This window comes from Mustela nigripes, chromosome 12 (genome assembly GCF_022355385.1).
Source record: "Mustela nigripes isolate SB6536 chromosome 12, MUSNIG.SB6536, whole genome shotgun sequence".
In the NCBI taxonomy this organism is placed as follows: Eukaryota; Metazoa; Chordata; class Mammalia; order Carnivora; family Mustelidae; genus Mustela; species Mustela nigripes.
Genome location: NC_081568.1, coordinates 73,667,577 through 73,683,584, shown reverse-complemented (window position 1 = coordinate 73,683,584; position 16,008 = coordinate 73,667,577). Strand labels below are relative to the sequence as shown.

Below are 16,008 nucleotides of genomic sequence, written 5' to 3'. Positions count from 1 at the left end.
TGGCAGGATACAAAGTCAATGTACAGAAATCAGTGGCTTTGTATCCTGCCACGTTACTGAATTGCTGTATGAGTTCTAGTAGTTTGGGGGTGGAGTCTTTTGGGTTTTCCATATAAAGAATCATGTCATCTGTGAATAGAGAGTTTGACTTCTTCATTGCCAATTTGGATACCTTTTATTTCTCTTTGTTGTCTGATTGTGTTGCTAGGACTTCTAATACTATGTTGAACAAGAGTGGTGAGAGTGGACATCCTTGTCATGTTCTTGATCTCAACAGGAAGGCTGTCAGCTTTTTCCCATTGAAGATGATATTTGCTGTGGGTCTTTCAGAGATAGATTTTATGAAGTTCAGGAATGTTCCCTCTATCCCTATATTTTGAAGTGTTTTAATCAGGAACGGATGCTGGATTTTGTCAAATGCTTTTTCTGCATCAATTGAGAGGACCATGTGGTTCTTCTCTCTTCTCATATTAATTTATTGTATCACATTGATTGATTTGCAAATGTTGAACCATCCTTGTAGCCCAGGGATGAATCCCACCTGATCATGGTGGATAATCTTTTTAATGTGCTGGAATCACAGAGGAGCAGGATGAACACAGGTGGGTAGGCTACACAGGCCATGTTTGGGAACAGTGTGTAGAGCAGCGTGGCTGGAGAGGGAGGCTCAAGAAGACAATCCAAGAAGGTCTGCTAGGCACTGCTTCCATTTCTCCTGGGGTTTCAGGCTAGGGCATAACCCTAATTAGGGAGGCCAGAGTCCCCACCCGGGTTTGGAGTGCAGCGTCTGGCACGGTGAGAGCAGAGGCAGTCATCTGGAGCCCACAGTGGGACTCTGACCGTGAGTGTGAAGTCAGATTGGAAACCCAGTGACTTTTAGTCACCACCTGCGGGCTCGGTGCTGTGGGAGGACTCCTGGTGGGCACCGGCAAATCATGCACTTAGCACTGGCCTCCAGAAGGGCGGCCAAGGCCCTTGGCCTTGTACCTGCACTCGGGAAAAAGCTCACGCACAGCTCTGGGAAAGTCCAGCACCATTTGCTCAGGTTTCTGCCCCTACAGACTAAAGCACAGGCTGTTCCTGAACAGAAGTCTCCATGAGAAAACTATTCTGCCCCTAGTAAGAGATAGGCTGCTAAGTCTCAGGCACAGTGCTCAGAGTGCTCAGAGTTCAGAGTATTCACCATTTATGTCATTCTAGTTGGTCTATAAAATTGGAGGACTGCTTATTTTGAGGCAGGGGAGAGTTTTTTACGTCCTGCTACCCCTAGAAAACTGGACCAGAGAACAATGAAGCAAGCTATTCAACTGAACAGATGATAACATATCTTCATGGGAGGGAAGAACCTTCAGAAGTAGCCATCTCCTTTTGCAGCACGGTGGACTTGCAGGATGGCTTGGGGAGGAGCTGGCTGCCTGGCGGGACACCTGGCTGTAGGAATAAGGAAGAAGCATGCCAGGGCTGGTTGAGCTTGTGGGAGCACAGTGGAGGAGGAGGAAGGGGGCCCAGAATCGAGTGCGAGACATCTGTACAGGCATCCAAATGGATTTTCCCAGATGTGAGGGGGAGGACTGAAAGACACTCGAGTAGCCAAAAAAAGGAGCATTTTCCAAGTGGTACTGCAAAAAGGTAAGGACAGGGAGGCAGCGTGGCGAAGCGATGCATATGAAACAAAGAAGCATAAATCCCCTTTACCTGAGCTCCCATACCAATCTCCCTCATTGGCTTATTTCCCAGGTAGCTCCCCTCCAGATGATGGTATGAATTTTTCCCTGATAAGGTCTTAAAACGCCCAGCTTGACTGCCTTTGGTAATGAAGCAAGTTGTTATTGTCATTGTTTTCCTGTCTCCTGGCACTTGTACAGTGAAAACAAATTCACTCAAGACATGAATTCGGTCATTTAACTGCCTTGAAGAACAAGGAAACTTTCAGCCTTTTGTACCTATGTGCGCCTTCCAGATGTGGTGACATAGCTAGATGTGCTGAGAATCTGCCAAATGACAAGGACAATGAGTAAGGAAGGCCACTCTGGTCCTGTAGATGGTTCCCGATTTGCAGTCTGAACCCAACTTCTAGCTGTGCCATTTACTCATGCTAATGGCACCGCCTCTGTACCCATTAACTGACTACCACGCTAAAGGTCCATGGGAGGCATCCAGGAGGAGTTTTCTCTCTGGTAGAGGATCATCCAGGCATATCACTATGACAAAAGGGAGAGACCGAGAATTGGAGGAGAGGAGAGGAAGAGAGATTCTCACTAGGTGGGCTTTCAGGAAAGAGAGAGTGAGCTGAACAAAACCTGGACAATGGTGATGAGAGGGAAAGCACACCAGGGAGCAGAGACACCTTGAGCAAAGGCTCAATGAGGGTCAAGCTTGGGGCAGGCTCTGGAATAATGCTGCCAGAGTCAGGCCAGAGCCTAGGAATGCAAAGGAAAAGAGCTGGAGTCAAGTTGGAACAGCAGCTAGAAGTCAGGCTTGAAACTCACCCCCGACTCTCCTTTCCATTGCTCTCCTCTTCTCTGCTTCTCTTTTCTTCCTTTCATTCTCTTTTACTTGCTTCCTTTCTCCCCAATTAAAATCCCCCCCCATCTATGCCTCCTCCATGGCTCCATCCATCCCAAACAGTGCGAATGGAGCAGACGGGGGACTAGCACAGAACTTCTACTGCTCTGAAGAAGTCAGTCAGAGATCAACTGGCTGAAAAACTATACGCACATCTCTGGGGCACATATGCAATCTGGAGGCTCACAGAGATGCCCTTCCACTCAGCAGATAGAATGAGACAGTGACCTGACCTAGAATAGATGCAGGAGATGTCCCCCAGCAGAGGCAATACAAGGAAATGGTTAAGAATGTTGACTCTGGAGTCAGACGTGAACAGTGATAGTACCATCAGCTTTATAATGAGCATAACAATTTCTACCTCACTGTGTTAAAAGGATTCAAGGAGAAAATGTTTGTAATGTGCTTACCACAAAGCCCAATCCCTATGAGTGCTCAATAAATGTTAGCTTTTTATTGTTTTATTTATGACAGAGAACTAAGACCAGAAAGAACTAAAGTTCAAGCTGACCAGATCCAGAGCCACTCAAGCCATGACTTCCAAATTTTTTACTTTGGTGCCGCTGCTGACAGGCTCCTTGAAATAGGTATAATTTTTTGGATCCCCCATCCAGAGTTCCAAGCCCCACATCTTTCTTTTCTCACTCCTACCACCATCCACAGAACTATCTTGGATTACCCTCTTATGGTGGCCACGAGGGAGCACCAAGGCTAAATAAACAGGTCCCATGAGCATGGTGACAATGTTGGTTCCATACCAGAACGCTCCACTGATTTAAAACTTAATACAACAATGGCAATTTCTGCTTTTTTCCATTACAGTCGAGCATACTAAATTCTTCAGGAATTTTTGAATCTAAAAACACCATGGCTACTCAGTCCTCTGCTGATGGCATAAACTCAGCAAGGAAAAGAGCCAAGAGAACTACTCAGACATCCCTGGGGTAGGGGGGTGGGGAGTAGAAGTAGTAATAAAAACATCACCAGCAGTAATACCTTTTATTTTTTTAAAGATTTTATTTATTTATTTATTTATTTGACAGAGAGAGAGAGGGAGATCACAAGTAGGCAGAGTCAGGCAGAGAGAGTGGGAAGCAGGCTCCCTGCTGAGCAGAGAGCCTGATGCAGGGCTCAATCCCAGGACCCTGAGATCATGACCTGAGCCCAAAGGCAAAGGCTTATTAACTGACTGAGCCACCCAAGTGCCCCTAGTAATACCTTTAATACTGAGTGCCAGGCCATGTTTGGGGCACTCAACACCTCTCTTGGACTACGAAACTAGGAGCCAAGAAGTGGCTTGCCCAAAGTCACACAGCTAGGAAATGGCAGATCTGGGATTTGAACCTGCCTGGGCCAGCCTCAGAGCCTGTGAATGCAACCGATCTGCTAACTGCTGGCACAGAGAAAAGCAAGCTGAAAGTCATCAATGGAGACAAAGCCAACTAGCTGTGCCAGAGCTGTGGGGCTCTCACTATTGGGTCTCACAGAGAAAGGCCACCAAGCACACCCACTTGTGGGATGATCGTTCAGTGTTATCCACTCACCCGTCAGGGAAGGCCTACTCCAGACCCAGCTGGGTATGTTACTCCATGTTCTGGAAGTGGAACAGGGCCACAGGTTTTTCAGAACCACAGGGCCGAGAGCTCTAGGTGGACAAGGAGTGCAAGCTCTCTCTGTACTTCCAGTGCTAGCCACAGTTCCCAGTGAGAGAGAGCACCAAGGACAAGTTTGCAAAGTGAATGAACAAACAAATGACCCACCAGTCAATGACTGACACTTCAATTTCTCTTCTTCCCTCCTCAACTTCCCAGACTTGAGAGCTTTCCCTAGACAGAATGGGAAAGAAAAACATTAGCACCACTGAACCCAATCCCACGAGATGCTCCAAACAAGAAATGGCACCACAGAATTATTCTAATTTCCATGGGTGGTCCACACTAAGAAAAGCCACTTGGTGACTATAGCTTGAGACAGTGTCTTTCTCCCTTTGTGTACATAGACAGTTTCCAGGGAAAACAGGTTTCTATAAGCAAATGCCAGTGTTGAGCTAAGTGGAAAATCTTGAACACAGTCATATCGGCCATCCCTGGGCCCTCTGATGGTTTATCTGTATAAAAGAAAGTCCTTTTATCTATAGGCATTGGATTTTATAAATTTTGTTCTAGCTAAGTTACTCTTCAGCTTATCAAACTATGCATTCCCACATCTCATCACTCTATAAATGAGACTTGGTGTCCGAGGGAAAAACCTGTGCTTAAAGGATATGGAAATCACACAGTCTCAAAGCCTCTGAGCTCAAATGTAGTCCCCTGTTCCTCCCTGTGAAAAGTGCAAAATGCAGGAAAAGCTTTTAAGGCAGTAGAGAGAAGGGGCACTAAGGCAGTAGAGAGGAGGGAGTGAGTGCCTTAGAGATGGAGAGCTCTACAACTGGTAGATGGGTATCAGGGTGCAGAATACACTTGATAGTGACCCTATCTACCCAGCAGAGACCAGCCCATTTGGAGCTAATTGCATGGACAAATCAAGCTGCGCTTTCAGTGGAGGATGGGACAGGAGGGACTGGCTAGAGAGGGAGTGGCCTCACCCATGTGAGAGGACATGGCTCTTTGCAGAGATACCAACACTTCAAGAATCTGTCTGCTCACACCAGGTGCAGACAAGAATAAAGAGGAGAGTGAGGGAGAGCTGTAGAGAGTAGGAGAAAGGAAGAGAGAAACAGAGGAAGAGGGACAGAGAAAATGGGCAAGGAAAGCAGAGTCATGGGCTTACTTTTATTTATTGCATACTAATACAGCGCTTACTATTTACCAGGTACTATTCTAAGCACTTTACATATACTAACTTACTTAACCCTAATGATTATCTTCATTTCCAGAAGAGGGACGCTAAGGCAATGACTTGAGAGCATAGGGCCAGCAAGTGGAAAGACCGGGACTTGAACCCAGGAAGCCAGGTACCAGTCCATGCCCTTACCCAACCTACATGAGGAAAGTCTTCGACCCTCTTGTAATGGGCCTCTTGGTCCAAGGGCGCAAGCATGCCATGAGACAGCCCTAAAAATAGTTAGTTTAGTTAGTTAGTTAAGGAATGTTTGGATCTCTTAAACAACTATGTACTCTTACAACATGAGCTATTTCCTTGTGAGTGAATATAAAGCAGGGAGACAGTAAAGGGAATGGTTCTCCTTTGGGCTACAAAAGGAAAAGTACAGCCCATAGATCAAATAAAAGCAGAATAACAGCCAAGACTAAGCCAATATGCCAGCACTGTAGTCTCACTATGTCACCAGGGCTAGAAGGAACAAGACGCTTAAGAGATCTTAACAGAAAATTAGCTTTGGGTATAATTTGTTATATGAACCATGAATGCTGGTCAAATGAGCCACTAGGATAACTGGCATGAGATGGACTCAAAAACCGGCAGCCACATGATTGCTAGTCCCTCCTGACTCTAGGTTCCTGTTTTCCAGCCATCTCCTTGTCCATGGTAGGGATACTGGCTCAGAGCTGCAGCTTTACTTGCCTCACCTTCCCTCTCCTGCCCCAGTTCTCTGCCCAGTCCACCAGGTGGCTGGATTTATTTTTTTCTACACATGTCTGATCGTGGACGTGGCTAAAATGATTTTCTCTGAAGAGGCCACTCAGCTTCACATAAACCCAACATAACAGATTCTCAGGCCCAGGCCATCAGCAACTCCCTGCTATGAAGAGTGGGAATCACACTGCTGAGAAAACTGAGGTGTTCTCATCAGTTCTTCCTGTGAAGAACCTCCATAAAAAGTGTACCACACTCAGACCATGATGGTTTGGGGTGAGAGTGGCCTGGGCAAAGCCCCTGGTGTCATCCATCCTCTTGTGAGCCAGATGCCACAGAAAGCAAACTCAGGACAACACTGATTTACTGTGTTCCCATTCTAGTCTAGCTGTGGGCTTTTCTTTCGCTCATTCCTTTCTGACCCTACTTCTGAAAATCCTTCCCCTGTTCACCTCCTCACCCCCCTCCTCACCCTGCAGGAATTGTTCCTGTCTTTGTTCCCTAGCTGCGTGTCCTTTTGGTTAGACTGTTGTGTCCTGATGGCATCCTCGTGGTGCTCTCGTCTTCCTGCGATTACAGATGATATCTCTGTGCTTCAAAAGCACAGTGGAAAAACTCCTTTGCTACACACTGAATTTCCAAAGCCTACCATGAGGATAGAAAAGTGCCCATATAAAGATAAATAATCTGAGTTTCAGCTGTTAGTTGCTGCCAGCTTTCTGGGATCCATACACTATAAAGTCTGTCTGTAAATTAATATCGTGTTTGAAGCTGGGTTGTTTTATTATGGGGGAAGAACTACAGCTATAAAAATTAACACATGTCTAATCAGAAGAAGACTCAAGAGAGCCCCCTTGTTTTAGTTGTGACCACTGCCTTCCTCTGAGGTAGAGAAGAGAGAGAGGAAATGGCCCCCATTGTGTTCTGCCTCAGCATTTCTTCCCTTCCAGCCCCACTGCTGAATCTATTGTGCCGACTTATCTGTAGGAGACAGGAGTAAAAGCTTAGGCGGACTCTCTCCCAGGATACAGAGAGACCAATGGAGGGGCTCAGCCCTGGAGTCCTTCCAGAGCAGCTACAGCATAAGGAGCCACAGTGTGAGCCAAATGGTCTTGTGCTAGTTCAGGAGCAGACGTCCCCCCTTCTAATCAGACTGTGAGTTTCTCCAGAGCAGATCCCTTCAGCACCCAGAGAAGGCTGGCTGTCAAAAACCAAAACTGACTATCTCCCTTTCCTACACCCCATCCCTCTGATGGGCCTCGGCTCCCAGAAAGCTGGCCATTACTAAAACACCCACATGGGTTTCTGTAGCTTGCTCTACTCTGCTGTGAGTCAAAAAGGGCACAGCAAATCCTGTCACCTGCTGGCCTGGCGAGTCTCACCCTAGGCTGAGGAGGATCCACAGCACTCATCTTAGAAGGAAAGACCACAGTGCTTGCTATGGGTCCAATAATACTACCAAAAAGGCTTCATTGTCACAAATGTCTGAGGACTGGTATCATCAGGGGTTGCCGCGTGGCCACATAAAACTTTGATAGTGTCTTCACACATGACCTGGCTGCTGCCTTGAGTTCCCAGAAACTGGAAATAAGAACATGCTACAGTTTGCACTGAGAATGTTTTAAAACGTGTTTTAAAAATATTGTTTTACACTATTCTTATAATGAAAAGGAAATGGTTTTACATTTCCTCATAATCATTGCTCATGTCCCCTTAATGCCACTGCACATGTCCCCACAATACCAATGAGGCAAATGGGATGACAATTGGCATATTATGCTCCAGGGTAATCAGAGGAAAAGTCCCTATGAAGAATGCCCAGCGTGTCTGCTCCAGTCCGTGGATGCAGGGCCATCTTGAGCAGGGCCGAAGAGCAGGGCTACCAAAAACATTCAATGGCTTCCTCCCGTCTCAGGGGGAAAATAGAGTTTGAGTAAAAATGTCAACTTCATTCTCATAAATTTTACTTAAATATTGCCTAATACCTGTTTCCACTAACCAAGACTCAAAATCAACTAAACACGTGGCCAAATGACAGCAAATATCTGCAGGGAAAGGCTGTTCGGCTGCAGCAGCCCAAGCCAACTTGCCGGACAGAGCAGAACAAGGAAGACTCCCTGCATGAAGAGAAGTGTGTCTCATGTACCACGTACCACGTACCACGTCTGCGGAGTGGAGCCAGGCCCCAGGGAGGGCACATGCTATCTGAGACTCTTTCCTGCCCAATATCATTCTTCTTTCTTTTTACCTGGCTCGTTTTGCCACTTAGTCCACAGAGGAACATGGCCGCCCACCTCTCCCAAGATCACTTGTTAACTCCTGGTAAATAAAGAAACTGCCTCTGTCCATCAGTCTCAAAGGCCCAGGTGAGGGGACTGATAGGCCAGTTTAAGTCAGGGTTCTCTGCCCAGCCCCATAAAGGATATCCAGAACGGGTGAGGTCACGCAATACCAAACGGCCAGCCGAGGTCTGTCTTGTAACCGAGACATCAGGACAGCGCAGTCTGAAGGGAGGAAGGCAGCAGGGAGAAGCTGCCGCACGAGGGCCACGGCGTGTCAGTGCTCTAGCAGGCCACAGGAAGTTCTATGCACCCAAGCCGACCCCACAGAAGCCCAGTGGGGAAATACTCTGTTTTAACGTGCCCTCTAGAAACACTGCAAGCCCTTTCCTTAGCCGGTACAGGAAAAGAGAGAGAAACACTTCTACAAACTCACTTAATCCTAAAGACAACAGGCTGTTTCACGAACGAGACCGAAGCTCACAGTAGTTGCGTATGTGGCCCAAGGTCACATGGCTAGGAAACAGAGGAGCAAATTTCAAACCCAAGTGGGACTCCAGAACCCCATTCCTGCTCCACTCATGACTCGTGCTGCCTCGAAACTGAACTCTGCCCAAGATAAGTGCCAAGCACTGATGCAGCCAGTCCTGGGAGGCCTCTGAGCACAGTGCCACCACACCCAGCGTCCTCAGGCCAGAAGGGTCCCCCCCTGCCCCCCCAGGGACCTAAGCGCTGCTCTGCCCTAGCATCAGGCCATGCCCCAGGTAAAACAGCGCGGCCCCTAGCTACTTAGAGGTCCTCTACTGTTCAAGTGCTACCAATGCCATTTTCCTGTTTGCGTTTTGTTTTTGTTTTTGTTTTGTTTTTACAGTTCGTTGCTCATCCTAACTGTCAGCAGCAATTGCTTACCATGTGGTATGAAAATCTCTCAGGCTTACGTCAACAGTCTATCGCTGTGAAATTCCTGGCTGTCTTTGGAGTCTCCCTAGGCCTCCCTTTTCTCGCCATAGCCTATTGGATTGCTCCGTGCAGCAAGGTACAGACTGCTTAAGGTGCATGTCGTCTGCAGTGACTGCTTCTCTCTCCTTAGCATGACCTGGAGACCACTGGCTCAGAGCAATGGCTGAGCATTTCCCGTGTCCAGAGAAAAGAGTTTTGAGATACTTAGCAAAAGTAGGAAACCACACAGACCTGCTTTTTTCCATTATTTCTCTAAGACAGAGAGAAGTGATAATCTGGGACATTTAAGATACATGAGGCATAATCTGATCAGTAAAGGAAGAGAGAGGAAATACGGGCACTTTTGCTCCTCTAATTATGTCATATCCTAGACATGCCCTCTACACTCACAGTAATCACCACAATAATGATCACAGGAATAGGCGACATTATTGAGCACTTTCTTTTGGCTAACCCCTTTTCATGGAAGATCTGATTTCACTCCCCCAATTACATTAGGACACATATACTTTATGAAGTAGGTTCAGAAAAGAGAAATAGCTAATAGACTGAGAGTCAAATGCAGCTCACCCTGGGCTCTGCAGCCCCATCTCCACATCGTCCCAGTTTCCCTGGCTTCCTTGATTAGGCTCTGGCCCACATGGGCAGCTAATTGGGTCGCAAGAAGGAAAAGACAAAGGAAAGAGAGGGAGAGCTGGAAAGGCGCAGAGCTGGGCTCTTTTCTCACAGGGAAGGGGAGTGTCTGTTGCCTGCTGGTAACAGAGGGAACGGAACTCTCCCCACTTCCCACTCCACCATCCCTACAGCCCAGCCCACAATTCTGTGGCCACAGAAAGCCACAGCACTCTCTCCAGCTTCAGGCAAGAGTTAGCAACTACAGGACAAAATCATGGAGAAATGATTCCACAGGGAATCTGATCAGCTAATGTGGTTAACAAAAATAGAACCTCTTGCCAACTCCACTAAGAGGGAACTCATGCCAGGATGATGGGCCCAAGACCTGAGGGCTGCTGACGAGGCCACCTTACCAGATACGCAGTGAATTCACTGCCTTCAAGTAAGATGTGTACCATAGAGACAGATTAGGACTCAGACTCCTTCTGTAAAATGGGTCTTAAAAAGTCCTCAAACTGAGTATTTGTGGTGTTCAACTTTACATCTACTGAAGATTTTGTTTCTTTGACAGTCTGCCATGCCATGGATTTCTAAATCAGAATTCCCCAAATGATACACATGTAAATGATGGCAATTTTTTCTGTCTTTCATTATGAGCTGAAGAAAGTACAGTGAGTAAAACAAGCCTAACCAGATTTAAAGCTGGGTTAGAGCAGGTCATTGGTTCTAGGCACAGGTTTTCACACTAGAATTACATCCTTGACTTCATCCAAAGTCTCAATGGATAGGGACACTCACCTCCATACTCTAGGAGCCCCAAACTACTTTTAGGACAGTCACTCATTAAAATAATAACCACTTGGTAGAGAAAACAATGACAATCCTCACTTTTGTTTTTAAAAACCAAATGTGACAGCTACCAGAAAAGTGGGACTAGCCAATACCAGCAAATTGGTTTACCTCCACCTGCCTGGTCGCCTAGGGAAATATTCAGGAAGAAATGTTATTCCAGTTGTTGACTAAATTTTTTCATATTTTCAGTAGGTCTAAGAAGAATCATCTTGGCCACTATCATGCAGATGTGATGGCACCCCCCCCAAAAAATTGCATGGGAGGGGGAGGGAGGACTTTCTTGGGGTCCAGTAAATTCAAGAGACTGATGCCACCATGAAACATAGGGGTTACACTGACAGTTGTCTTTTAGAACATTCTGGAAGAAATGTTTCAAGAAAATTTAGCCCAATGGCTGAGACTTCCTCTCCTCTGTTCAGATAGATGTCTTTTGACATTTGGTGCTCGCGGAGCTCCCAGTAAGACTAAAAAAAGAGCACTACAGATAAATATGGGGTGGCCATTAAGCCACTTGTGCCTTCTGGGTACTTTCTAGGCTGCAAGTCTGAGTTCAACACATTGGAGGGTGTGTCCACATTGGAATGACAAGTCTTAGTCTATGGCATGAGATCATTCTTGGTGGCACTGCTTATTCTGAGGGAAGATTCCCTCATTAAGGAGGGAAACTTTAGTTGTCAAAGTTGCTCTGAAGCAGTCACAGGACAGATAAAACAGCCAAGATATTTTTAGTCTTTCCTTTCACCACCACAAAAGAAATCTTTTCAAATTTGGCAAAGATATTATATACTGGGGATTATAAAGGGTCATATCTTCCATGTGAAGAAACTAGCCCTCTCCAAAGGCTCCTGAGGTCCAGAATACAAGGTCCTCCCAAGGAAAGGGGCACAGTGGAGAAATTTGTTAATGTGCTAGCCTCCCTTCTCCCAAGGGATCACTTTATACTTGTGTAATACATCTATGAAAAAGCCAGTGTCATCCCAGGAACTTCATATTCTAACCCCCTTATGACACCTGCCTCAAAGAAAGTAGAACTTTATATTCTTTTCTTAATGTTTTCATAAAAACATCATCAACCAGCTAACATCCAACAATGTCTAACAAATGTTGAAGTTTCTGTTTCCAACTTAATGGTCCACTTATTGAATAGTTGTTCTCCTGATTTAGGGACCCCTAGAAACACCAAAATTACTTGATTGGCCTGACAAAATGATGTCATTTATTTCCATTGAATCCCCATAGCTGCCAATTCTATTTTTATTTAAATTTCTGAGGGTCCCTGAGAAAGACAGCTAAATAAGGAGAGGATAAGGTCAAGGATGTCAACAGAAGTTGACAGATTACTAATACAGTGGCTGAAGAGGGTAACCAAGTCATAGATGTGTACATAAGATAACAAAGGCTGGTCTGGCTCTTGGAACAGGCCTGTCAAGGTCAATAAAGTGAACAGTGATATTTTTCTATTATTTCTCAACATGGCTGAGGTCATGCAGCCCACTGGGAAGCTGGTGAGTTCTCTCCTCATGGCTGCTATCAGGTAGATCTTTACCCATGGAGCTCCTTATCCTCTCAAGGAGAGCTCTGATGTCAAAGGACCTTTATGGCTCAATGCCCTTTTGCACCCTTTGTTATTCCATTCTGATTCATACTTTAGGTAGTTTGCCTATTAAAATCTGAGACCTGAAAGAGTTAACAGCAATCCTTATGGGCTCAAATGGGGTCTCTACAGTGGGTTGGATCAAGGAGGAAGTCAGCATGGTAAACGTATTGAGCAACAACACAAACTCTAATTGTAAAGGTGTGAGAGGTGAAACTGATTTCCTCCATGATGTTAACCCTGATGGCTCAATTATCCTTATAACTCAGTCCCAGGACTCAGGCAGGGAGAGCTCTAAATAGCTTCAGCCTACTACCTGGTATCTTTGCAGGGTACAAGCCCTCAGTCCATATACTGCCACATAACTCTCAGATGAAGAATGCCAAAGTGTCAGTTACCACACCCCAGCCCCTAAGCCCTGTGCCAAACAAAACACCTCATGAGGAGGTAGAGGAGCTCTGCAGCTTTGGAAGATCTCTGCTTTGCCTTGTCAGAGTTGAAATGGTTTGAAACAAGGGTCTTCATGCCATGCGATCCAAGGCCGACCAGGAGAAGACAATGCCTCCAAAGGCCTGTGTGTCCCCCTCATCTGCTTCTACCAGAGAGCACAAGATTAAATACAATCATGCTATAATTTTTGAAGCATGGTCATGGAGGGGAAATTCATGCCAGGAAATCGAGCATATTTTGCTCTTATGTTAACAAAAGTATCTGTCCTCAAATCCAAAAGGAAAGTCCATCACCTGCCACCCTGCTGGGACAGCAGTTAAGGTACTAGAAGAGAGATTGCTTCTATCCGAGCCCAGTCTAAGCCCTGTGACATTCTCTCCCCAACTCTCCATCGATTTCCTAGCACAGGCGATGGCCGGCATCTCTCTCCACCAGAAAATCAGTAACTTTGAAAGGAAGGACCAACTCTGCTGGCTTATTTATTCTACCCCCTCCAGGGCCCAGGATCATGGTGCATACAGACAGCACCCCAAAGGCTCACAGCAGAAGTGCATTAGGACTCTGTGAAGCTCCAACTTTCCAGAGTCTTGCCTATTAGCTTTAAAAGAGCCAGGTGGGTTTCTTTTATGTTCCCCCTTAGGAGTATTTCCTGAGGCTCTCTGGTGCCACATAGTAAGTGCTTCTTGTGTGCCAGGAGCTGCTCTGTTTTGTGCATATTATTCATTTCTTTCATCAACCCTACATGAAAAGTTATATTTTATCCCCATTTTACAGATGAAGAAACTAAGACATAAAGAGATTAAATGCCACAAACTATGGAGCTGTGATTTAAACCTAAGATCTCTAGCTCAAGAGACTGGACCTTAACCATTGTACAAGCATGTGTGCATGTGCACATGCATACATACACAGGCATGCATGCACACCTGCTCTTCTACCCTTTCTAATCCATCAGCAGCATTATAACCTTCAATGCTGAATCTAAGCATCTTAACTGCTGACTACTTCACTTTGCAAAGGACTTGGTTCAGAAATTTAGAGGTGGCAGGACTTTTCCAGAAAGGAGGAGTCGAAAACAAGACTGACAAACTGTATTCTTTCCTGAGAAACCCTACCTTCAAGTGTTCACTATCACTTAGCACCTCTTCAGCCCATGGGACAAAGGATGGATTCCCATGGCAATGTGAGAACGCCCAGATTAGACACCCAAGGAACATCCTCCTGCCTTACCCAAAGAAAGGAATATCGCTGAGCCCTGCATTAGACATTTTGAGTAAGAATTTTATAGGAAGCATACAGTGAAACCTACCCCTAATTTAACCAGGATCTCTAACATTTAAGAATCACTCTGGCCTTGATGATGTGCATGTTTTTTCTTGGAGCACCTGATCCAAAGTTTGCCTCCGTTCCACTTTCCAACTTCTACACTGAGCCCTTCCTCGAGGCCACTGGCACCTGGTGGCAAGTGAGGGTGGCATCTAGGGATAAGAGACCGCGGAGACAGGGTGGAAACACTCTCTGGGTGCTCTCCTGCAGATAACAACCTACCTCGCAGGCATGCGGCCACCAGGTCCCCATTTAGAAGCTTACACTTGTGGTAAGGGCTAAGAGCCCAGCAGCAGGGAACACAGAGGTGTGCTAACCAGTGTAAGGTCACCTCTGATCTATTTGTTTGCAGCTAATTCAAGAGAACTACTTAGTTGCTCTCATATTCACATATTTCCCAGGAGGTTTGGGGTGAGCTAGACACTGAGGTACTATAAGCCTGCCTTTCTAGATAACCAGTTCTCTGCTCATATGGTCCAAGGAATGACGGAAGTGCTTTAGTCCATTGTCCAGACTCATCAGTTTTGCACTGGTGAGCAAAGAGCAGAGCAGGCCAAGGTCTACATCTCCCTAAGCTCTACTGTCTTTTTTTATACTGAACGTTATTCCTTGACCCAGCTTTAATGATTCCCCAGCTAAGAGCTGCTGGCATATATTGGCTGACTTTTCTCCTTTCTTTTAGCTTACCTGGTAGCCTTGTAAAAGAAGGAAGTTTTCCCCAGGTGTAATTTGTTTCAAAAATTATTTTTGTGAGACAAAAAGGAAATATCAACCCCCCCCCCAAAAAAAAGGAAAATAAAAGAAAGAAATCCATTGAAATGATTTGATCTCAAATGAACTTTGTCCAAGTTTGACCAGTTAAAAAGAAGTCTTGGAACACTACATCAAAAACTAATGACATACTGCATGGTGACTAACCTAACATAATAAAAAATAATGATTTAAAAAAAAAAAAAAAAAAAAGGAGTCTTCAAGCCCAGAAGAAGAGGAAGAAAGGTGCACTACTACCTAACCTCGCTTTCCTCCCCATGGCCCAGATCAAGTGGGAACTGAACCCAGGGTCACTTTCCACAGGACCATAGGGTCTTATCAGGGTTTTGTGGTACATTTGCAGTAGCTACAGTAATTTTTACAGACTCCACTTCTGCCAGACAATAACAACTTGAAGGAAGTAACAAAGAGAACAGTAAATGCCTCAAACACATCTTCTGGGGAATCCCAAGGCCAGCTCAGGTTCAACTGTGTGCAGCATCCTGCATCAGGAGCCTCCTGTGTGTGAGGAGGAGGAGCAGTGTCCCCGTATCCTCACCCAGGTTGTCATCAGAAGATACCACGTAGAGCCCACTGATAAAGGACAGGAAACCTGGCCACTAGTCCCTTAAGATTTGGGTCCATCTCCATGGTCCCCAGCTTTTTCTGACAATTGTGGGACTCTGCTGGGATACACGAGATCTGACATCCCTTTCCTTCTGCTCAGCCTTCCCCACTCCCCAACCCATGGTCAGTTCTACCTTCCCTCGCCTCTCACCACTACCCCAACTAGGACACGGTGACAAGACAGGAAGCAGGGACTATTTCAGGATGTCTCCTGGGTACACCAGCAACCTGGCTGGGAAATGGGGCTTCTAGATTCAAACGCAGTCATCTAAAATGTTGAAAAATTCAAACTAACAGTTTGATATACAAATCAAAATGAAACATGGTTGAATTCAGTTTTCTTACTTAATTTATGTGAGATGTTTTATTTGTCCTTACATTTGACCTGTGCATTCTGAATTTAGTGTATCTACCTATGGCCAGAATTAATCTATGATCCAATTTTGTAGATAATGA

At 45.7% G+C, this 16,008-nt stretch overlaps 1 protein-coding gene across 2 annotated transcripts in view; it reads left to right on the top strand.

The window, feature by feature from the left end:
- TRPC7 (transient receptor potential cation channel subfamily C member 7) overlaps positions 1-16,008 on the top strand; it is a 145,340-nt gene that overhangs the window by 79,892 nt on the left and 49,440 nt on the right. Inside the window, exon 4 of one of the 2 annotated variants that reach the window (XM_059416602.1) lies at positions 9,250-9,414. The exons of the other annotated variant lie outside the window; for it this stretch is intronic. Coding sequence (XP_059272585.1) covers positions 9,250-9,414 — 165 coding nt within the window. The remainder of the gene's footprint in view (positions 1-9,249; positions 9,415-16,008) is intronic. 2 annotated transcript variants of the gene reach the window in all.